The following is a 24,232-nucleotide window of genomic DNA, read 5'->3' on the forward strand; positions in this document are numbered from 1 at the left end:
TGGGTGACACCAGATAGTGGGATCATATATTATTTCAAACACTGTGTGTGATAAATATGAGCTGATTTTGAATAAGAGTCCTGGGAGGATTTGCTTCTACTGTCAGCTATGGTATAAATCCCATCTAGTCTGAAAAGAAGAACCCTCTGTACTTCATATCTAAATATTTTGTATTTTTATTTTAGCTGCAATGGAATCTTTCACCTGAGTAAAATCTCAAAAATATTGAACAGCATCATGGTTTCAGATGGAGGTCACATGGTGTCCAACTACACTCAAAAAACCTGTTCATGAAAGCTAGCCAACTATATTAGCTAAACATAAGTAGCTGAACAGCAAATTGTTGTCATACCCACAAGTTATCTAGACATACTGGTGGAGTTGAAATTTCACTTATAGCCCATTCTACCTTTCATTAACAGTATCTGTATTTTCTTTTTACATTTTGATTCCTGTTTTGACTCCTGATTGTACTTGTTGACTGTCTGCACACAGATTTACCTCATGATTTAGTCTCTATGATTATTTTTACGATCATGTGTCAAATTTAATTTCCTCCATTTTGCAATGTCCTCATTTGCAATGGTATGTTTAGTTTCTGATTTCCAGTTTGACCCAGTTTTTTGTTGCACCTGCGATTCAGTAACCTCATGTAACCCTGTTAGATTGATGGGCATGTTTACTGATAAGATCTAGATCCTGCTCCATTCCACGACCAATCATGAGTTAGAATTTTGCAGTGTATGAAGTGATGTATGTATATTTTACATAACACCTTTTTGCTCAAGCATCTGATTCTCTTTGTTCTTTTTTCAGGGAAGCCATTAAATCAAGTGAGGTACTAAGCTGTAGTTACACACTGAGATCATGACAGTGTCTAAACGTTTTTACATTCCCTAGCGAGCTAACTAGTTCAACAGAATCATTTAAATGTCATCTTAAGAGTAGGGTTGCCAGGTCTAGGAAAAATAGGTCTTTGCCCTTTACAGCCAAAACACAAAAAGAAATAAAACTGAATCTAGAACAAAATGTTTGCAATAGGAGAAGCAGTACCCTTTGCAGATTTTGCATGGGAAAGAGGTTCACCATATTACGCACGCATTTCTGATCTACATTACGATTCTAATGAACTCCATTCTTTATCAAATACGATACAACTCTTATCAAATCCACTTACACCTCTCAGGTTCCCTTAAGGTTTCTTTCTCTTACCATCTAAGTTTTTCCTTGCCACACTTTTTCCTCACCTCAGGCTTGGTCATTAGGGATAAATCCAAATAAATTAAAATATAAGTCTAATATTAATCTTGAACTTTTTGTTCTATATTTCTTATGTTCTGTAAAGCTGTTTTGAGACAATGTCCATTGTTAAAAGCTCTATACAAATAAAAAATTGAATTAAATTGAATTGAATGGGTTTTGTTTTTTGCCAATCCTGCACAGAGTTGGACCAGGATGCATTGTGTGATGCCATCAATGCACGCGTTCAGCCAAATCTGTCTTCGATCCGTGTGAATTCAGTGTGTGTACAGCTATCATAGAAAGACAGTGCATATGTCTCTGGAGTTTAAAGGAAGAATCCTGTGCTTGTGATTTCTCTGATTCAAGGAAAAACATGTAAATTCATGTAGCATTTTGGGCGCAACAATTACAACAAAAACTCTGAAAATATCATAATCCTGGATGGGCTGTTATTTACTTTAAAACAAAGGCCCTGGTGATCACTTATTCTAGAAATAACTGTGATGGAAAATTGTGAAGGAAGAAGTTCTGAACTTCTGTGTACATGACTAGAAGTTGTTTGTGACCAGATGTTGTGTGAACTGTTAGAGGGTCAGAATGCACTGGATAAGAGATAGTGAGACTCAAGACTGTGAATCAGCTTAGGCAGATCTTGGTAAGGGTGTAATCAGGTGTTGTATTGTAGAAAATAATTGACAATGTTTTTCTTTCTTTGATTTGGTATTTGAATCACGTTTATAAAAACACAGCGTAACGAATGATCGCGGCATTTACTCTTTGAGGTTTCTCAGAGAGCGCTGAGTCCTGTTGCGAAGCAGTACAAATAAATTGGAAACCTTTTACTCTTGCCTGTGCCTAAAAGTGTGCTATTTTTTCCAAACTTCCACAACATAACCCACTTTTCAGGCAACCCTTCCTACAATAACAAGCTTGGAAGGAGGCACCAGTGTAATCAACCAGTCAAACAGAAGCCACACCTAATAACAATATAAATACCAAGATGTAGTGGAACCGCACCTGAGATTACACTCTGCTTTACAGTAATTCCAATTAAACATGAGTCATAAACTAACAGATTTGACTGACAGGTTTACAGAACAACAATACTATAAGTGGACTGGATATTTCAGCAGACTAGAGTTCCTGTACCTTTGCCTTGGAGCCTTGGAGTGCAGGAGCCAGTAGTTTGTATGGCAGATGAGTAGTGAGGACTCGAGGTCCTTGTGAAGCCTTCAGGACATCAGGGCAGTAGTACTGCTCAATCCATGGGGCTCGTACCCAGTTAGGCTGAGTTTGAGATTTTACTGGATCTCCTTTGCATGATACCAGTGTGACAATTTCTTGCATCCATGTTGTCCCTACAGTAAAGAGGAATAATTTCAAAATGAGATAAAAACCAGTGACTAAAACTACACCATACTCCCACACACAAACACACAATCCAATCTGAATTTGAACCTACCTGATTTGGGGAAGGTGACAATCAAAATGTCTGTATCTTGAAAGTTAAACTTGGTAGCATAGAGAAGGGATTCCTGAGTGTGCAAGTGTCCAGGAAAAGTGATGCCCTTAAAAGTCTCTGTAACATCCAGCCGAGCCATCTCTCTCTCTCTCTCACTCTCTCTCCCTCTCTCTCTCACTCGCTGAGCATGAGTGTCTGTCGACGTGTACTTGTGTTTCTGAGAGGAAGTACGAGTCAAGGCAGATTTAAATACTTTCCTGAGTGGGTAGAGGCAGATAAACAATAAACCAAAATAGTTCTGACCTTGCATTGCAGCTTGAAACTGATACACAGCTTAATGGGAATTGCCTGAGAAACCAGTCATTTTACCTTTAGTTTGAGGAATTAGAAGTTTCCATACATCTCTATACTCTTTCCTGTTACATGACAAAGAGAGTGAAGCAGGATACAGAACCTTTGTGCTGCATGTTTATATCAGCCACCTTATCTGATAATTTCCGACTGTAGTTTTGAGTAGTGGCCTGTCAGATGCTTCATCCTTTGAACCGTTACTCTTTTAAGCTGCTGAAAACATTGCTAAGCATGTCAGTGAACATTTGGTTACCTGAAAAGCACTTGGTGAAATGCATTTATCGAGACTACAGTGACACATCTGATGATATATAAATAGACAAAATCAAATAGGACTATCATGTGAAGGAGTCACGCTATCCTCAGCTCTTAAAATAGATGGGTATAAGATATTATATTTAACAAGTAGTGTGCACACAGACAACAGGAAGATGAAGATATGAGCATGAGAAGGCAAGTTCATATGAAGCACTGAGCATGCATGCACATTATTGTGTAACCTTTCTGGCATGACATTTACATTGACATATTTTGCTGATCTCGAAAAAATATGTATATGAGGCTGTATTTTGGTAGCAAGACAAAAGAGATGACAAAACCAAACCATGTTTGGCTTTAACCAATACTTTTTAGAATCTATTTTGACACGTCTACTAGGAAAAAGTTTAAATTATGACCACAAAATAATGGTGAAAGGTTTTTAAATGAATTGTCTAAACTTCCCTAGGCTTTAACAGACAATGGGTCTTGTTTCTCCATTATTTAGTCATGTTGTACAAACTAACTAAGTAACTAAGTGAACTAAAAACAACAACAAAGAAACCTAAAAAAATATCCACCCGACCTAAAAATGGTTTGGGGAACTTTGATTTTCTTACTCATGTGCACATGTTAATGAATGGAAAGTTTTATTTGCCTTCATCACAGATCAGTGTTTGCTTACTGTCTTTATCTCTCATACCTTTTCATTCATTCCAATGATACAAAACAAATGCTTTATAAAAATAATTATAGTATAATATGTAATATGTAATATAGTGATTTTTTTAACATCTATTCTTTGTATATTCTTATTTTTAGAGCATGGGCAGTCGATAAAGCATTTCACTGCATATTATTGTGTACGTGGGTTCAAAAAGAATTTTAATTTGAATATTCTCAGTGGTACTCTGAATCCCTGACCTAGTGAACTAGCCTGAGGATGTGATCTTGATAGACAAGTAATCGGTGTATGACAGTGCTGTACTCCATGCAAATGGCATGACAATTTGAAAAACTCAATTCGTTAGTTAATTAGTTGCCTGGTGCACAATTATACACACACTCAGGAGAATAGGGAGAGTACAAACATTTCTTGTAGATAAATATTTCTATAAGCGATTTATGAATAAATCTGTTCATATCCAGCTTGGTAAATAAGATCTCTTATTGAGATTAATACTGTATTTAGTTACTCCAAAGCCAAAGAACCAACGACTTAAGTCCTACAGTCATAATTTTTACTCTTGTATGTAACCAGCTGCTAGAATTGTACTTAAGCTTGAGATATGTACAAGAAAAATGCAAAATATTTCAGCTTGAAAGCAGTAAATGTAAAATTTCAGTACATTAATGGCTGAATGCTGTCCAGACAGAACTAACGTGATAATAAATGTAAACATATAGAGACTGACCTACTGACTCGCAATGGCCTCATTTCATGCAAAATGTGAACATGACTTTGTTTTTGAGTCAAAATTTAGTCCTTTACTAAGGACCACTGTACATGTTTTTTTGCAAAGGTCAAGGAGTTCATTATGGCGAATGTTCTAGGAAGCTCAAAATGAATCAGTGCCTTAGTAAATATCACAATAATAAATAGGTGTAATACCTTGATAAAATCTGTGAATATAACTTAGGTGAATTTTTGAGATGGACATACAAAAAATAAATGACTAAAAATATAACGGTTAATTTCGGCTAAAATGTGCTTTCATTATTTAAGTAAAGTTCCTTTTTACAATAGGAAATGAACATTTGACTTATAAGTTATATTTTTAAAATATGCTTAATAGTTTTGGTAATTGTCAGTCAAAATATTTGAGAAGGAAGTAAATGTAATTGTAACTGTTTTAAGAACTACATTTATTCCACATTCCACATCAATATTGTTAATCTCCCTCAACAATGTAAAAAATTAAGTATAGAAATGTTACCATGTGGACATCAACTGCACGCAAATGAAGCTTGCTCCTGAGATCGCTGCTTCTTTTACAGCTGCCCTTAACTATGAGAAACCACCGCACCCGCAAGCTCCTGGAAAACTCTGTGCCCATTCTGGTGAGTAACTATCTAAGAAATGTTAATGATATAGTAACCCTGCAATCATTCTAAACAACCTCAAGCTGCAATTTTTTTTAAATACTTTTGCAGTCACGCTGCGGTATGTTAGCTAGCTAACTACTTTCTGAAATAGTTCCTGTTGTTTCATCCTGAATTTGTCTAATCAAACTGCTTAGCTAACACATTAACCACTATCTAAACGTGGCCAATGGAGAAATTTCAGTTTTAACATTGCGCAGTATATGCATAAATGTCCAGTTTTTCATCTGACTTTCCTGCGTTTGTTTGTGCAGTCATTGTACATTTGCTTGGGTGATGGACTGCAGGCCAAAAAAACTAATATCTGCCCAGTGTATCCACTGTCCGGCAGCTGTATCTAGACTTGCTGTTGTCTCATTGGCTAACAAACATGTCAAGACAAATCCTGGTGTGCCGTCGAATAATCCTGTCTGTCTCGCCACTGTGTTGCTGTCTGATGGGATATAGAAAAGCATGTGTGCTGGTACTGGGCTCACTGTATGACTATATAACTAAACCCGCGCACACATCTACAAAATGCAGATAAAGTTTCACATCTAATCGTTACCCAAATAATTGTAAGACACATTGTCGACCTCATGACCTTTCCTCTAGTGCCTCGATTAGGCCAAATGTTATTAATTATTGGATACAGCAACTGAAAGTGCTAATTTGGACATTTTGAATTTGGAGAGGATTGAAATGATGCATCATTTGAAATTCTTTTTAAGCATGTTTTTAAATTTTTTACAGATTTTTGTGATGTAACCTATAGTTCTCAGTCATCTCTCAATTATAACACTATATCATATCTTTTTTTAGGTTCAATTCAATTCACTTTTATTTGTATAGCGCTTTTAGCAAAGAGCATTGTCTCAAAGCAGCTTTACATAAGAAACAACATAAGAAAACAACAAACATATAAACAGACAAACAGTCCTAGATGTAATCCCAAGTGAGCAAGCCTGAGGTGACTGAGGCGACTGTGGCAAGGGAAAACTCCCATAGATGGAATGAGGAAGAAACCTTGAGAGGAACCAGACTCAAAAGGGTGACCTCACCATCCTCATTTGGGTGACACCAGAGAGTGTGATTATATTGTGCATTTATGTAGTCACTTGTGTGATGCCGATACAGCATGTGGAGAATGTAAATTAATAAGGAGGTTGTTGTTGTCCACATAGGGTTGGCCACGTTGCTATAAATACCCCAGTCCTCACAAAGCAGAACCCGGCTGGAGCTGGTCCATCTCCGGATGCCACTGGAGAAGGCACAGTCTCTGTGTGCCTCGGCATGGGTAGAAGAAGGGAAACAAGTGGAACAGAATTAGCGCAGCTGCTGTTCATAATATTAGCAGCACTAGATGATAATGTTCATTTAATCAGATGTACTGGAGTACAAGGTTATGGGATGTGTTAAATGTATGCCAGGCTAAAGAGATGTCTTTAGTCTATGTTTAAACTGGGAGACTGTGTCTGAGCCCCGAACACTGTCAGGAAGACTATTCCAAAATTTAGGAGCTAAATACGAAAACGCTCTACCCCCTTTTGTGGACTTTGATATTCTGGGAACTACCAGAAGTCCAGAGTTTTGTGATGTTAAAGAGCGTGGTGGATTGTAACGTGTTAGAAGACTGGCTAGATACGCGGGAGCTAAACCATTTAGAGCCTTGAATGTAAGTGGTGCTAATTTATAGTCAATTCTAAATTTAACAGGTAGCCAGTGCAGGGATGATAATATTGGGGTTATATGATCATATTTTCTTGATCTGGTAAGAACTCTGGCAGCTGCATTCTGGACTAACTGTAGCTTGTTTATTGAAGATGCAGGAAAACCACCTAGTAATGCATTACAGTAGTCCAGTCTGGAGGTCATGAATGCATGAACTAACTTTTAAGCGTCAGATACAGATAAAATGTTCCTAAGCTTGGCAATATTTCTAAGATGGAAGAAGGCTGTTTTTGTAATATTGGAAATATGATTTTCAAAGGACAATTTGCTGTCTAATATTACGCCCAGGTCTTTCACTGTTGAGCTAGTAGTAATAGTACATCCTTCTAAATGCAAGCTTCTAAACGCGAGAGCTTCTGTGTACTGGTTTTTGGACCAATAAGTAATATCTCTGTCTATCAGAATTTAGTAATAGAAAATTATCGGTCATCCAATCTTTAATATCTTTAACACACTCAGTTAATCTAGACAAATTGGATATTTCATCTGGTTTTGTTGACATATATAACTGGGTATCATAGGCATAACAATGGAAACTAATCCCATGCCTTCTAATGATGTTACCCAATGGAAGCATGTATACGGAGAAAAGCAGAGGTCCTAAAACTGATCCATGTGGGACTCCGTATTTCACTGGCCATTTTAATGCTAGTGAAACCATTTTAAACCATTTTAATGCCTGTCCCTGCATACCTATGTGATTTTGTAAGCGATCTACGAGAATGTTATGATCTATAGTGTCGAATGCAGCACTAAGATCAAGCAGGACTAAAATGGAGATGCAGCCTTGGTCCGAAGCTAAAAGCAAGTCATTTGTGATTTTAACTAGTGCAGTTTCTGTACTATGATGGGGCCTGAAACCTGACTGAAATTCTTCAAGGATATTGTTTTCCTGTAGGAAGGAGCATAACTGGGCTGACACCACTTTTTCTAGTATTTTTGATATAAACGGAAGGTTTGAAATAGGTTTGTAATTTGATATTTCATTAGGGTCTAGTTTCGGTTTCTTAAGAAGAGGCTTAATAACTGCTAACTTGAGAGATTTTGGGACTTCTTTCAGCAATCTAGTTGGAATTGGATCTAACAAACACGTTGTTGATTTAGCCGTGGTGATAAGTTTAAATAGCTCTTCCCGCCCTATACTGGTAAAGCATTGAAGCTTTAAATGTGGAGCTTTAGGCTGGTCTAGATCACTGGATGCTGTCAAAGGTTGAACATCCAATATTTTGTTCCTGATACTATCAATTTTTTCAGTGAAGAAATCCATAAAGTCCTCACTACTAAACTGTTCTGAAATACACTCTCCAGAAATCTGATGTTTTGTTAGTCTAGCCACTGTACTAAATAAGAATCTGGGATTGTTTTGGTTTATTTCTATCAGTTTGCTCAGATGCTCGGCCCTAGCAGCTTTTAGAGCCTGTCTATAGCTGGACAAACTGTCTTTAAATGCAATTCTAAAAACTTCTAATTTGGTTTTCCTCCACTTTCGCTCGAGGTTACGGGTTGCTGTCTTGAGGGCGTGAGTATGACTATTATACTGGTGCAGGTGTTTTATCTCTAACCTTTTTTAGTCGGATGGGGGCAACAGTGTCTGGTGTGCTGGTGAAAATAGTGCTTATGCTGTTAGCTACTTCATCTAAATCATCTGCATTTAGGGGTCTAGTTAGAAGTTGAGACAGATCTGATAGATTGCTTGTAAGTCTGTCTTTAGTTGTCAGAGTAATAGTTCTACCAAGTTGATAACATGGAGAGACATGTCTAATATGTTCTACAGGTAGAGTGTACACTAAGAGGTGATGGTCTGTGATATCATCGTTTTGAGGTAGAACAGCTATATTGGTCCCATGTGATCTAACTAAGTCTAGCGTATGATTAAAAGGATGAGTCGGTCTATTAATGTTTTGTTTAACCCCAAAGGAATTTAGTAAACCTATAAATACGAGTCCTAACGCATCATTATCATTGTCTACATGAATGTTAAAGTCTCCAACAATTAACACTTTGTCAAAACTGATCAAAAGATCTGAGAGTAAATGTGCAAACTCATTAAGAAAATCAGTGTAGGGCCCCGGGGGTCTATACACGGTGGCCAGAGCAAGATATAGTAGGGATCTTTTATGTAGGTCAGTGAGTGCAACATTAAGGATAAGAACTTCAAATGAGCTAAACCTGGGTCCTGTTTTCTGAGTAACGGTAAGGGAATTGTTATAGATGATTGTGACACCACCACCACGACCAGTCTGACGGGGCTCATGCTTATATGAATATCCTGACGGAGTAGACTCATTCAGACCAATGTATCCATTTGGTCTAAGCCAGGTTTCGATAAGACAAAGTGCGTCGAAACTATAATCTGAGATCATTTCATTAACAATAATTGTTTTTGGTGCAAGGGATCTAATGTTGAGAAGCCTGAACTTAAGAAATTGTTTTTCTTTACTTATTTGGCCTTTGTCAGGTTTAATTGTGATTAAATTACTTCGAAAGCTATTAACAAATTTACGATGGACAGACAATGGAGTCTCTGATGATCACCGTCTCGCGAAGGGGAGCGAAGTGGTTGCGGGTCGAGATCTCGAAAATGGGTGGCGGCAGAGGGGGAGAGGTCTTCATCTGGGGCTTGGCTCGTGTCTTCCACTGCCGCTGCATCCAGGCTCCGTGGTACCCCAGCGCCAGAGTGAATGAAACCTGGGTGGGCTGCGTCCTAGGTGCGCTGAGCCTGGGCAGAGAAATGTGGAGTTGAGGTTGTGGGAGTGTTTGTTTCACGCCGCAGATTTACCTGGGACAGGTGAGCATCAGCTGGGAAGATTCCATCGCGGCTTTCCGCTGTCTCAGCTGGGCCTGCTTCACCTGTAGGTCGCGGATCTGCTTCTCCACAGCCTCCAGCTCCATGTCCACCGAGTGCATCTTGAAAGAATCCTCACCTGCACTCAAAGGCAAACCCACACAGTGTTAAAGAGCAGTAGTACAACAGAAATAACTGGTATGAAAAACATAAACAAACTTGTGGTAGCCGGGCTAATGGGTTAGCATGCTAATGGGCTAACCGGCTATAAGCGGGTGATCTGGAAAACAAATAAAACTAGTGATATAAAAAGTGTTTGGAATGACAATACTATAGGATACTATCGGCTAATAAAGATATTATAAAAAGTTATAATATAATAGGATTTAGGATAAAAATCTAGAAAATTTAGTGAAATTTTAGGTCAGCTTGGCGGAGCTCAGAAAAACACGTCTCAAGGTGACATCTTATGGGATGTAACCTCTGCATATTTGTGGCTTCATCAAAAGGGACAATTCTCAAGCATTATCGAGTGAAGCGCGGTACTTTTGGTCATGGATATAGAGTACCTTGTCTTCAATTAAACTATCTTTGCTCCTTCATAACATGGGGTGGCCTACGTCGATCCCACATTTCACAGGAAGCTGAAGAGTGTAAAGTTGTTCAATCTTTCAGATATAAAATTTGTGACCAACAAAAGACTTTTTTCAGCATATTAATTTACACTTGGAAAAAATATGAAACCATAGAGTGTGCTTTTGATGGATGTGGAACTATATGGACACACAGAAGTAGAAAACACAAATTCTATTCCTGGAAAGACTTTAAGACTGATCTGATTTCTAAACATTCAGTATTTACTGAAGATGAAAACCTCTCTCTGGTTTTTCAATCACATGGTCAAGTTGACATAGACACCTCATTAGAGTTGGGTTGTGAAATAGAAGCATCAAGTGAAAAATATTGGTGCTTTCTTGTTAAAATTGGAAAGAAACTATAATGTTTCTGCCAAATGTTTTTGATGACTTGGAACAGCTTCAGTTAATCTGTGTATCAACTCAGCATATTCAAAATTTAATTGACGATTTCTTTAAAAAAAATAATTGCGCTTTTGATTAGGCTGTTGTTACTGAATTGGTAGGAAAATTCTGTCACTCTAATCCTTTACACACAGTCTTTGTCCCAGATGGTCCCTTTTCTTCAGAATCTAAGAAGGAAAATGTTTTAGGGAACATTTCAAGATAACTTAGCCTGTAGAGTATATTTCAGAGGAGAAATGCAGCTTTCAGTATGTGTCTGTTCTTCAACTATGATTTACATGTTCATACTATAAAGGCAAATTCTGCTCTGCTGCAGTGTGAACAAAGGTGGTCCTATAACTGGGAAATTAAGTTATTTCATAATATTTCATAGAACATTGGCATAGGCTTTTGGAAGGCTTTTGGAAGATTAAATACAAGGAGGCAATTAAAGTTGTGATCATTCCGACAATTATTCTTACACTGACAACTCTGACTGAAAACCAGACAGAAGTAAAGTCTTTGAATTACAGTTCACACTCTGCTACTGAAAAATGAGAGCAGATTTCCGACCTATGCCTCATCAGTGTCTTCACAAGATACTGTTTGGCTGTCTCCTTTTGGAAGCCCACATAGGAGACTATGACTATCATTCCACTCTCTTCTGTCGCAACAGAAGCAATTCTGAGGATTGCCAATGAAGAATTTATGAAAAAATATAACTGTGCTGAACAATTCTTGGGTCAAGTCTGTGATAACAGAAAAATTTGGAGACTGTATGTACAGCTACACACCGTACCCCACAGGCCTCCAGGATGGTCAGGTGGCAGAAGCTTTAGTCCAAAAACACCATGACAGAACACCCTTGTCTGACAGAATTAGGCAGTCGCAACGACTGGATCGGGTGGCTGTATAGTCTTAAGTACAAGATGGGAAACTACAGGTCAAAGCTCAGAAGTCTTGGATTACCTGAAGTAACCTGCAACTTGCTCAAGAACAAGCACCCTGATGACAGCACACCTTTAGAGAATACTAAAAAAGCACGGAAAGGAGAAGTGGTATTTCTCCCCACTGTCCTGCAGGAGTAGGTAAGGAACAGCAAAAGCTGGACCTACTCCAGTAAATTGAAGAATCAAAGAAGAAAGACAACACCACAATCAAGGACTTAATGTGTAAGAATTATGAAATGTTAACTGCTTTCTGTGTTAAAGAAGATTGAAATAAGGGCTTGAAAAAATACAGTTTCAGAAGATTTTAAACATATGTCTATAGCAGTGGTGGGCCGTCAGGGCCAGCAAGATGTTCTCTGCTGGCCTTAACAGCAGTGATCTGAATCACTGACTTGCATTTGAATATATTTGATATATTTTTCCATGAATGTGTATTAAATTATTCCCAATAGTCTATTCTCTACATTTCATTGCTTTTCTCTTGGTTGCGCTGTTCCAGTTGTGTATATTTCTGATAAGAGTATTTATCCAATCATATTTCAGCTAGTGGCTGACATCATGTGTTGCCAAGGTGAAAAAAAATCTGCCTTAAGGCCTTCAGAATCAATAGTGCAGGCGCCCGTAGCTTAAAATAAGTGGCAATGAAATTGTTACATTAACCAGATTTTGAGTTGGTGTCACTGGGGCCATCTAGCAGGCATACGATTACGTCAGCAATTTCCCGTCCTTTGATTGGATAATTGGAGTAGTCAGAGGCGGCGAACCACACAAAATATATATATATATATATATATATATATATATATATATATATATATATTTTGAGAAAAGTAACCGTAATAAAATTGGCTATTCTTTGTGAGGTGTTAAATACTAACTAAATAATACTAATACTAACAAAATAACACACAGCATGTTGTTGACTTCAGTTTTATTTACACAGTGCGGTGCTTTCTCTCACTCATCTTCTGTCAGAGCGCATTTATTTATAGCTGTTATCACTGAAGACATGTGACAATGGATAATGTAAAGAAAAGGAAAACCTGCAGTTATATTGCTTCAGATAGCAAATTGACCAAATGATGCACAACCATATGTAGCATGTCAAAGTAAACATGGCTGTACATTTTCATTATCCAGAACAAACATTTAGCTGCAATTAGACGTGCAATGAGAAACAGGCTACGACAAATGGAGAACATTATGTGCTTTCGACTTTCGTAGAGCCAGAGGTAGATTAGTCCTTATTATTGATCATGTGTGCTGTTCAAATATTGTGTTTAGCATTAGTCATGTGATAACAAGCCAGATCAAGCACTGAAAACAAACCATTTAAATGTTTTGTTGTTGTGTTTTTTGTTTGTTTTTTTTTTGTTTTTTTTACAGATATTTGGACCTTTTTTAGTTCTTTAACTGAAAAATATTTAAAGGTAGATATATAGAGTGCTCTGTTCGCAATACTGAGTGAATGAAAGTGTGACATGAAACATACACTAGTTCACTGCACAGGGCTTGTGTTTTTTACAAAAGTAAATAAAGACCTTCATGCTGATTGGTTAAACAAAGAAAAATATAACATGAAAGTTCATATATGATAACAGAATTAACAGGAAAGGAAATACATACAGTATATGGTGAAAAGATAAACATGCTGAGGTGTGAGAACCGAAGCTGCACAACATCTCTATTTTCATATTTCTAAAATCTTTGCAATAGTTTCAGATGTTTCGTCTGGTTTTTCGGGTGAAATTTGCTGAAACTTGAAACCCAGGTTAATGGTATTAGCTTAAACATGAACTGTAAACTTGCTCAAATCCAGCTGCTTGACTTTACTCCTTGTGTGTGTAAAGATACTTGGTAATAAATCTCTTTTTGACTTCTGACCACGTTCACCATTTCTTTGTCATGTCACACATATAGTGCTATTTAATGAAAGCAGATTTAAGGATTTAAGAGTTTGTAGTTTTTGTAGTAGAATTTGTGTTTCTCTTTGTTTTTCCCTAACCTACTAACGGCAATATATTCATAGAAAAGTTTCAAAAATACAAAATATTTCTTCACACAAATTTTTTATTTTTATCTTCAAAGTAAATGGGGATATCAAACCCATTTCTGCTCTCTGAGATGTCCCAAATGCTTGTTCTAAAATAGCCAAAAATGTGAAGGCCTTACCTTCAACCACTAAAATTCTGTGTAAGGTTATCCAACAGAGGGAAAAACACACTTCTAAAACACACTGAAAGCCAATAGAGTCCTGAATCATTTTATATCAGACTCACAGCCAGAACATCATTCATTTAATTGAACTGATACTGAAAAAACACCAGTATATTGGTCAAAATGTGGTGGTTAAAGAATATAATATAGAAGTACTTAATGTAATAAGTAAGAAGACTAATGTAATGATAAAGAACTAACTAACAGAAAAATGATTTACATATTTATATGTAAATCAATCAGTATATCATTATATGTGTGTGGCACGGTGAAGGGGGTGTGGTCAAGCATGGTCCTTAGAAGGACCTAAAGGTCATACTTTTAGCCATGTAGTGTACTATATATAGAGCATATTAAATCAGGGATAAAAATATCACAATGTACTGTTACAGGGAAATAATTATTGAAGAGGGAGGAGTTTTGCAACCGATGCAAAGTGTTTCTGTTACTGTTACCATACCCAGTTTATTAATTTCCCATACTATTATAACTCTGAGGTATGTATTTAATTCTTTTTATACCTCAGCAACTATCCAGAAATTAAACTTTTTCCATGTATTAATAAATGATACATCATTTAAAATAATGCGAAACAAGAAAATGCAAACCCCTTTCCCAACATGTACAAAGCATTACCAGTGGAGACTCCTTCCGTAAATGTTAAATAATCATTTATTTACATAAAGTTCCAACATATCACTGATTATAACATTTCCTTCCTTAAAAAATGACGTTGTTCAACATTCCTTTATTAGTAAGCTTAGATTAATACTTCCGAAGTAATAACCTACTTTGCTGCTGCTCAGCATCTTAGAACTAATCGGATTTGAGGAATAAACAGTGCCACAGCCTTTAATGGTCATTTGTCTTATGACTTCCTTTTAATTGTGTTCTACTGGAACTAAAGAAGTCTGTCTCGTTCCTCATATCATGTAATCATGTAAAAGGTGTTGTTTTAACCAGGAACACTAATAATACCTGTATTTATCTTCCTCATTTTTCAATACTAGCAGACAAATGGAGGAAATGATGGTTTCCAGTGTACGAGCATGTCTGATGGTTAGATGTGTGCTCAATATATTATTAGTTCAATATTTTTAGTTCAAAATTCAGTAACCATTCAACAAGTTCTAAGAGGGCAATTAACATCCCAGATTCAGATTCAAAACAAAAATGGTGTAACTGAAATAGTTAATAAGGTGAAGTGTTCACATATGCCTTAATTGGAAAATGACCAGTTTTAGGGGTGAAATAGTAACTTACTTAACATTGGGCTCCATTACACCATTGTGTCAGTTGTTTTTTTTTCCTGTAAGTGTTTTATTGCTTACTTGTTGTAAACATGATTCTATTGCAGTGCTTGTGTAAGCTTTTAGGTTTCCCTACTGTAGGTTGCTACATGGATGAAAGGTAGAAATGAATGCTAGATTTAAAGGATGAAGAAACCCAAGTAGAGAGAGCGGGGACGGTTGAAACACTTTTTGTATTTTCTTCAGTTTCTCAGTGACTGTTTTTAGTAGAAATCCAAAATTTTAATATATTACAGTTAAATCTGTCAGATACTCACCCACGTTGTTGTAACATCCGTACGTGTAATAATATATGAACAATGTAAACTTTAACAGACAAAGTGAAATGTTGCAACTGACCCCCTAACAGGGGACGGTTGCAACAGTCCACAGGGACAGTTGCAACATTCATTAAAATGTAATTAAAAAATACATTATATAACATCATACTGCAATTTCTTTATTTTATTTGTGAACAGACAGAGGTAAATTGGTTAAACTGATAAAGACAAAGAGTAATAAAATAACGGAGGTCGTAGGGTGAGGTCACAGGGTCTCAGGTGAGAAATCGATATGGGAAGGTGTCTCTTGGGCAGTTCCAGCAGGTGTGGGCAGCACAGATGGCAGTGGTTGAGCAACAGCAGCTGGAGACAGGATCTGCAGGAGGTGTAGGCAGGGCAGATGGAACTGGTGGAGCTGCAGTGGGTGGAGGAGGATGATCTGTCACCAAAGATGGTGCAAAGTCAAAATGGCCAAATGCCAGTGCACCTAAAACCTGACTGCACATTTGCTGGTGTTGCTGCCAAAGGGAGGGCCAACCTAACAATCCCAGGAATGTCATAAATTGACATTGCCAGCCCTGGGTGGCTCTTCATCCATGAGTCACAGAAGGAGTTCACAGCTCATTTTAGAGGACCATAAGCAGTACGATCCAGTGGCTGTAGTTTGTGAGAGCAGTGAGGTGGAAAGGAAAGCAAGACAATTCCATTGTCTCTACAGTAATTTATTCCTGTCAGAGACAAATGGGATGAGTGGTTGTCCAGTATAAGCAGGACTTTAGCATCCACTGAGGACTTAGTGTGGTGTTGGAAATGCTTCAGAAACACGATAAAGTCTTCTTCCAGCATGCACCAAGCTGGGCCATCACTGATAAAATGTTCTTTGAAATGGACACGAGGGAATACAAGGTAAGGTGGGATCATATTCCCCATTGCACTGACTGCACAAGCAAGGGTCACAAGTGTCCCTCTTTCTGCTGATGTGGATGACCCAAACTGTCTACTGCCACGCCCAACAATATTCTCTGGGTTTTGGACAGTTGTAACCCCTGTTTCATCCATGTTCCACACATCTTTTGCATGAAATTTGTTGCAACAGCGAGCTGGGATGGTTGCAACTGTCCCTACTCTGACAGCCATGATAAAACTTGCTATGCTAGCTAGACACAACAACTTTGACACTTCCTAGCTATGCCTATTAGAAGCTAAGAAAACACTGATTTAAATTATGTGAATGAATAATGCTAGACAGTATGAGACAGTATGAGAATAATTCTGAGCATTAAAAAAATACTTTTTTACCTTGAATTTTGCTTTTTCTAGAAGGAATGGTCACACATGGCTGATTTCTTGCAGATGGGGGGAGAGGCTCACTGAGCATGTGCAGTATGAGTATTGTCACGCTTGCTCATTCCTGATTGGAGAAATAAGCCTTGTTGCAACTGCCCCATGTAGTCACTCTCCCCTACTTTTTCCCCCTCAATTAACCCGGCCAAGGTTTGCTCAGTAACAAACTATTCTCAATTATGTAATGTAATGGTTATATAATGTTCACTTAGCAATTTTATTAGGTAATATAGTACAATGCCCTGCTGTCATTCGTTTATATAATTTATACATCACATATAAAGTTTTTCTGTTATCAAGAACTAGAGAAATGACCCGAGAAGTCAAATTGGAGAGGCAGAAAGCTTCACATGTTTACAATGTTCCAAGTGTTTTAGAGTCCAATAATCCTAGCTGTTCACAGGCTTGTCTATAATTGATGGATTGATGGTGTCCAACATTCTTCTGGCTTCATACCTCGTATCATGTAGATTGATCGCACAGGAAATGCAGCTCAGCAGATTTTGCTGGCTAGAGGAACTTTTTCCTCTCGAGCTGTGATGATGAAGAGAGATGATAACACCCCGTCCTTACTCTGAACTTTTTCTGTGTGGTGTGGCTTGTTTTCTTTTTCAGTTAACTTGGGCTAGATAAACCGTAGAAATGTAGCTGAGGGATGTAAGCATTACTGCTTCACAGCTCCAGGCTCTTTAATCTGATCTTGCACAAAGTTTAGAGTTATTTTCAACTATCAATCTGTCCAAGTGTGAATGTGTCCCATGGTGATTATCCAGGGTGTGACCCCATGTGTTTGTTTTTCTCAGAATTCAGCATTACTCCAGCATGAATAGGATGTAGGATATATGACTAATGAAATATTAACCAGCGTGTGTAGAGTTAATTTATGTGATATATACTGTAAGGAATTCCACACTGTTACTTTGCCAAGACTCTCTGAGAAAGCACTAATAACTGCTGCATTGAGACATTCATGCTGCACATCCCAAAGGTTCCCAAGTTCACTGAACCAGATTGAAATGACTTGTGCCTTGTGGCATGGCACATTATCTTTGCTGGAAGTAGTCATTATAAGACTCATTTGTGGTCATGAATGGATGCACATGGTCAATAACAATATTGAGACTGTCAGGGTGTGTCATTCAAACAATACTTCATTGATATTAACCACCCCAAGAAGCAATCCCACACCATTACACCATTACTGACTTATTGTTATGAAACAATTTAGTTGGAACAAATATATACTTCATTATTGACCTCAAAGTGAAGTGTTTCCTTTTGTTGTGCTTAATAGCTCTTGGAAACATAAAAACAGTTTTTGCACATAGTTGGAATATAACCCAGTGAGATATTTTTGTATTCTGAGGTGAACTTCACTGAGGCATTTTAAAAAATAGAAGAAAGTATATATGTATAAAGCATTAATCACAGAGTATGAAGCTACATATGAAATAACTTTAGAAAGCATTGTGTATCAATGTGCACATTGTATTATTATGGACTCTGCTCTTTTCTAACCACTCTTTTATTATGTTGCAAGAAAGATAAATGCTTGTTTATGGGGCATTTTTACTAGTATCTGATCATAAATTTATGACAGTCATAAAATGAAAAAATGCACTTTACATAATAAACCAAAAAAGGTGACAACCCTGAATCTATCCTGATGTCCACTGTTTCTTCCAGACAAACACAGACAGACTGGAAAAGCAGTGGTTAAGCAGGACAACAGGATGAGGTGCCTCAGGGATGTCTGTTTAGTCCTCTTGGCCTTTATATTTGCCTCCAGAGCGGATATACACAGAGAGCAAGCACTGAGGCTGATGTCTGAGGCGCCACTGATCGATGGGTAAGAAAATCACCATAAGGTGACATACAATAATCACAAAATTACATAGATCAGTCCATAGTCAAAAAAAGTACTACATTATTATCCAAATGTAAATTCTGACATCACACAGACACAATGATTTGCCATGGCAACTGTGGATGAAGTTTAACAATCAGCTAAACACAGTGGATCTGCACCAACTCAATTCCACCCACACCAACATAAAAAAAATCAAAGACGGGCACTTGGCAGCACAGGTATGTGAATACACATGTAAAGAAATAGTAAAAGTACTCCACGTGTTACTCAAATTAAAGTGCTGGTAAAACTTGAAGTACGGCTTGAATTCCTTTACTTAATTTAATGTAAAAATGATGAGCTTTTAAATGTACTTATTTTAGTGTGAAAATAAAACTACAAAAAAGATTCACAAAAGAAAAAGATGTGCCTGTTTCACAAAGGATGAACTAAAGAACATAGGAAAACATTAGCTAAGGATAGTTACAGTACTTGGTTCATATGGCTTGTTTTTATGAAAAATAAACTTTGCTGCATTTTTTCCCTTATTATTTATTTTTAAATACTCCAAATTTGAGACCCAGTCAAAATAAAGTCTTGTGAAAATCTATATTTGGCCAAAATATATCAGGTAACATGGTAATCTCCATAATCAACATCCAACAAGCAGAAACACCTAGCCATTATCTAGCCGAACGAACCATTATCTTTTTTTTTATTATTATTTATTTTTTATTTTTATATTTTTTATTTATTCATTATTTTTAGTGTTTGAAATTTTTTTTAAATACTTTTATTTTTTATAACATTTGAATTATATACATTATACACAAAAATATATATTGAAATAATTACATTTTAATTGTTTTAATTTGTTATATTACATTTATTTACAATATTCATTTTATTTTATTTTTCATTACTTGACTATGTTGTTTCTCACATTATGTCTCGCTTGTTAACCAGCTTGATAACTCTGATGATACAAACTAGCTGAGTGCTGATAGACTCAATAGATTATGGTCATTATGGTTTCATTCTTAACTCTCATTAGCTCATCTGATGTACAACCATCTCATCTGATGTACAACAATAATATTATGGACATGTAGTAAGTAGAAAGTGGAGGATTTTTCTTTTGAAATGTTGTAAAGCCAAAGTTATGAGGTAAAACAAAAACCCAAGTACAGACTCAATAATGTAAGAGCTGTAATTCTGCTGTGCTTTTGTACTTCCCACCTCTTCATGTATACTCATGCAAACATATACACGTACGTGTCTGTTCTTGTTCTACAGTTCTGGGCTGCATATGTCCCATGTGACACTCAGTATAAAGATGCCGTTAGACACACCTTGGAGCAGATTGATATTATTCACAGAATGTGTAACAAATATCCTGAGGACTTTATGTTTGCCTCCAGCAGTCAAGGTAGCATAACATTCCCTTGACTCATTCTTTCTGTGTTTGAATTCTTTCTGCATTTGTATCGTATATGCAATTGTATTTGTACATTTATGTTTTCTTTACCTGTGGAAAACTGGTAGCTCGCATAATGAGTTTGCACTTAGCTAGATAGATAAATAGATAGATGTTTATATGGCGGTGAGGTAGCGGTAGCTCAGTGTTTACTGATCATGAGTTCAAATCCCAGCTCTGACTAGCTGCCACTGCTATGCCCTTGAACAAAGCCCTTAATCCTCAACTGCTGGTTTGTTTAAATGAGATAAATGTAAGTGACTTACTTACTTACTCCTTACTTAACCATATTCATGATTATACATGGAACACTGTGCAATGGCTGCTGTTTTAACTATAACATATTGAAAAAAAAAAAAATTAATATAAACCTCATTTAGGTTACTGTCAGAACTATTCCCAAAGCTTCTTTTATGTATCACATGTACATAACTGCACAGTGAATTCGTTCTTCGCATATCCCATCCTTGGAGGAATGGGATCAGAGCTTAGGGCCAGCCATGTTGCAGCGCTCTTGGAGCAGGGGTGTTGGGGGCCTTACTGAAGGGCATAACGATGGCAGCTTGTCGGTGCTGTTGCTTGAATCTTCTGATCAACAACCCAGAGCCTTAACTACTTAAGCTACCACCGCCCTCAAATGAAACATCACTTTCTGATTTGCAAATTCAACAACACTGTGGTACAATGTGAAACAGAAGAAGAAGATTAGATGTAGAACTAGAGTAGTAGAGCTTCATAATATTGGTCTTGGATATTCTTTGCATTCTTTACAATATTTGTCTTCCACTTCCAGACATACTGGACGCCTTTGCCAACAATAAGACAGCGAGCTTGATTGGGGTGGAAGGAGGTCACTCAATAGATAGCAGTATGGGAACTTTGCGCACTATGTATCAGCTGGGTGTCCGTTATCTGACCCTCACACATAGCTGCAATACACCCTGGTGAGCTCATAAACATATTTTGGTAATATTTAAGATTTCATCAGTCATATCTCCACTGAGATTTCAGTTTCTCACCCTATGCATTAACAGAAACAGGTTCTTGCTGAATGTGTGTAATAATGCGAAAAGAAAAGCATTATTCTCATGAAAAGATGTTTAATCTTCCAGGGTGGATAACTGGATGGTGGACACAGGCTCAGATCCTGTGGAGCACAATGGCCTGAGTGAGTTTGGCAAGGTCAGCATGTGATATAGTAACACTGCAGTTTCTCTCACTTCATTATAATATTTGTTGAAGACAACACTTCCTTCTATCATTTCAGAGTGTGGCTTTAACACTGTATTGTTAATATCGTAAATGGATATTAAGCTGAACATTAAGCTATGTTCCAAATCATCCTTTAAAACCATCTATCACTGTTCTTACCATTTTAAATTTTCTTAAATGATAATACATTTGTTAAATGTGTTTTTCAACATAGCTTTTTACTAGCATTTTCTTTATTATTTTTATTATTTTTAAATATCTTTATTTTTGTATAATGTTCTTAAATCTATTTTTCTATTACGTATTATTTTATTATAGTTTCTTATAGTTTTGTTTTTGCTATGTTTTTTTTTTCTTATTACTGTTGTGGCACATTTCTTTTCATTTTCAGTTCATTTAATAGCAGTTGTTTTACTTTTTATTTTTGTACTCACATTTTGCTATATATTTTTTTTTACCTTTTTTATTACTTAGCTATATTTTTTTTACCTTTTTTATTACTTAGCTATAATTTTTAGCATTAAAACTGATAATAATAATAGTAATAATAATAATTTTCAACATACATATTTGCCTTTTTTCACTTTAATTTGTATAATTATCTTTGATTCCTCTTTGAAACTTGGCTGTTTATATATGCAAGGTTTAGTATTATGTTAAGTTATTCATATTATTATGACTCCCAGGTGAAGCAACACTTTATAAACCTCTTTACACAGCGTCTGATTGCTGAAATGAACCGCATGGGCATGCTGGTAGACCTGGCTCACGTGTCGGAACAGGTGATGAACGAAGTGCTGGAGATCTCCCAAGCCCCCATCATCTTCAGCCACTCTTCTGCCTATAGCATCTGTCCTCACAAAAGAAATGTCCCAGATCACATCCTGGAGAAAGTGGTAAGCTTTAAGCTTGTGACGTAGAAAAATGTATTAGCATGCCTGTGATCACTTTATCGGACACAACAAAGATAATAAAATTAATCCACCTGAACAGCAATGAGCAGGATATTGTATATATTGTTGATGTTGTTTAACATGGTACTTATTTGCAGTTCTTTGTAACTGCCTGCCAATTACAAAATGCAGGGGTTTCCAAACTTCTAGTCACTGTGACCTTATTTCATTGTTGCAGAGAGACAAAAACGGGATTGTCATGGTGAACTTCTATAATGACTACGTCACATGTAGCCCACAGGCCAGCCTCTCGCATGTGGCAGGTGAGTCAGACACACAGTGAGGAACTAACATATTTAAACTCTCAGTGGTTAAACTTTATTTTCCACTTCCTCTCTTGTTTCATGGAAAGATCACTTTGACCACATCAAGAAAATTGCTGGCTCCAGCAGTGTGGGGTTTGGTGGCGATTATGACGGGGTGACCAGGTAAAAACATAAACATAAAAACTAAACATCTAAACATAAAAACATGAGTTTATCATGTTTAGATGAGCTATAAAAACAAACCATGTGACGTTCTGCCATGAAAGAGGAGCTGATTGTGGCAGTAAGCAGAAGTTACAGATTCTTTAGGTTTAATGGTCCATACTGTACCAAACAGTAAAAATAAACTGTGAAACAAAATAAAATATCTTAGCAAGTCCCCTTTTACAGTGAATTTTAATTGTGTTCTTTTTCCACTTACCCTTTTACAAGCATTTTAATTTTATTTATTTATTTAGACTTTGTTTTTAATTGTGGCATTTAAAAATATTATTATTATGTTTTTTTTCACTCACATATTGTGACACAGTTTTTTCTCTTTTTATTTTATTTTGTTTTTATTTAATCGCAAAATTAAAAAAAATATATAGATTATTTAGCTATAGTTTCATTTTCTCACATTTTTCTAGCAAATTTTGAAACACATTTCTATCTGTTTTAATTGCAGAATTATTTTTTTCATTTGTAAAATAAAAAAAAAAAAAGACTTTACTATTTAGCTATTTTAACCTACATATTATAGCACTTTATTTTTATCTTTTGCATTGAATTTTTCCATTCTGTTTTGAAAGGCAAACTTTTGTTGTATTCGCTTTTAAATAGCCATTCTTTTCCTCTTTTTTATTTTAACATTGTTTTTAGTGCAGCTTTCAAAAATTATAAAACGATATAATTTCAGTTTAGGGCGACATTTTACCTCATTTATGGTCTCATTTGCGTCTTTTATTGGCAGGCTGTTATATATGGTATGTCATATATACTTTCACCATGAGCAAGAATATTCACACTTTTAAAGAAATGCTGTCACTCGCTGACTCTCCGTTTGAAGCAGACTATTCAGGCGTAGATTTTAATTTTACAAATTTAAGGTGCAGCTTATAGCATTAGAAGCTCTACCAACCTACAAAATACAACCTAATATTTTGCTATTTCAAAAATTCCTTTAATTGACCAGTAGTTGATCTTTTGGGCATTTATTGGTCCAGATTTTACAAATGTTTTTCTCTAAAATATCCAGAACAGAGGGGGGGTGTACTTTCTTTTTCCCATGACTGCATCTGGTACAGAGGTGAGAGTCAGGGTGGTGCAGTGTGTAACATTGTCGTCTCACAGCTCTCAGGGTCTTCATTTTGTTCCTGTTTGTTTCTCCTTGTGTCCATAAATAGTCTAATTGAGACTAAATTGTCTCGAGGTATTAATGAATGTGTGTGTGTCTGGGTCCACCGTGACCCTGTCTTGGATAAA

General features: G+C 36.6%; 2 protein-coding genes across 7 annotated transcripts in view; one reads left to right on the forward strand and one right to left on the reverse strand.

Annotated features, from left to right (window-relative positions):
* dpep1 (dipeptidase 1) overlaps positions 1 to 24,232 on the forward strand; it is a 33,131-nt gene that overhangs the window by 4,511 nt on the left and 4,388 nt on the right. Inside the window, exons 1-10 of one of the 4 annotated variants that reach the window (XM_058401832.1) lie at positions 3,471 to 3,508; positions 5,312 to 5,374; positions 18,698 to 18,860; positions 18,973 to 19,099; positions 20,157 to 20,289; positions 21,131 to 21,281; positions 21,450 to 21,519; positions 22,269 to 22,445; positions 22,681 to 22,765; positions 22,855 to 22,930. In XM_058401832.1, coding sequence (XP_058257815.1) covers positions 18,745 to 18,860; positions 18,973 to 19,099; positions 20,157 to 20,289; positions 21,131 to 21,281; positions 21,450 to 21,519; positions 22,269 to 22,445; positions 22,681 to 22,765; positions 22,855 to 22,930 — 935 coding nt within the window. In that variant the 5' untranslated portion in view covers positions 3,471 to 3,508; positions 5,312 to 5,374; positions 18,698 to 18,744. Of the gene's footprint in view, positions 1 to 3,470; positions 3,509 to 5,267; positions 5,375 to 6,941; positions 7,071 to 18,697; positions 18,861 to 18,972; positions 19,100 to 20,156; positions 20,290 to 21,130; positions 21,282 to 21,449; positions 21,520 to 22,268; positions 22,446 to 22,680; positions 22,766 to 22,854; positions 22,931 to 24,232 lie in introns of those variants that run through there. The other 3 variants (XM_058401831.1, XM_058401833.1, XM_058401834.1) reach the window with 3 other exon arrangements.
* sult5a1 (sulfotransferase family 5A, member 1) overlaps positions 1 to 24,232 on the reverse strand; it is a 75,481-nt gene that overhangs the window by 3,658 nt on the left and 47,591 nt on the right. Inside the window, exons 1-3 of one of the 3 annotated variants that reach the window (XM_058401840.1) lie at positions 3,154 to 3,186; positions 2,705 to 2,921; positions 2,392 to 2,600 (exon numbers count right to left, since the gene is read on the reverse strand). In XM_058401840.1, the coding sequence (XP_058257823.1) occupies positions 2,392 to 2,600; positions 2,705 to 2,921; positions 3,154 to 3,171 (444 nt within the window). In that variant the 5' untranslated portion in view covers positions 3,172 to 3,186. Of the gene's footprint in view, positions 1 to 2,391; positions 2,601 to 2,704; positions 3,106 to 3,153; positions 3,187 to 9,905; positions 10,051 to 24,232 lie in introns of those variants that run through there. The other 2 variants (XM_058401841.1, XM_058401839.1) reach the window with 2 other exon arrangements.

This window comes from Hemibagrus wyckioides, linkage group LG10 (genome assembly GCF_019097595.1).
Source record: "Hemibagrus wyckioides isolate EC202008001 linkage group LG10, SWU_Hwy_1.0, whole genome shotgun sequence".
NCBI classification, from domain to species: Eukaryota; Metazoa; Chordata; class Actinopteri; order Siluriformes; family Bagridae; genus Hemibagrus; species Hemibagrus wyckioides.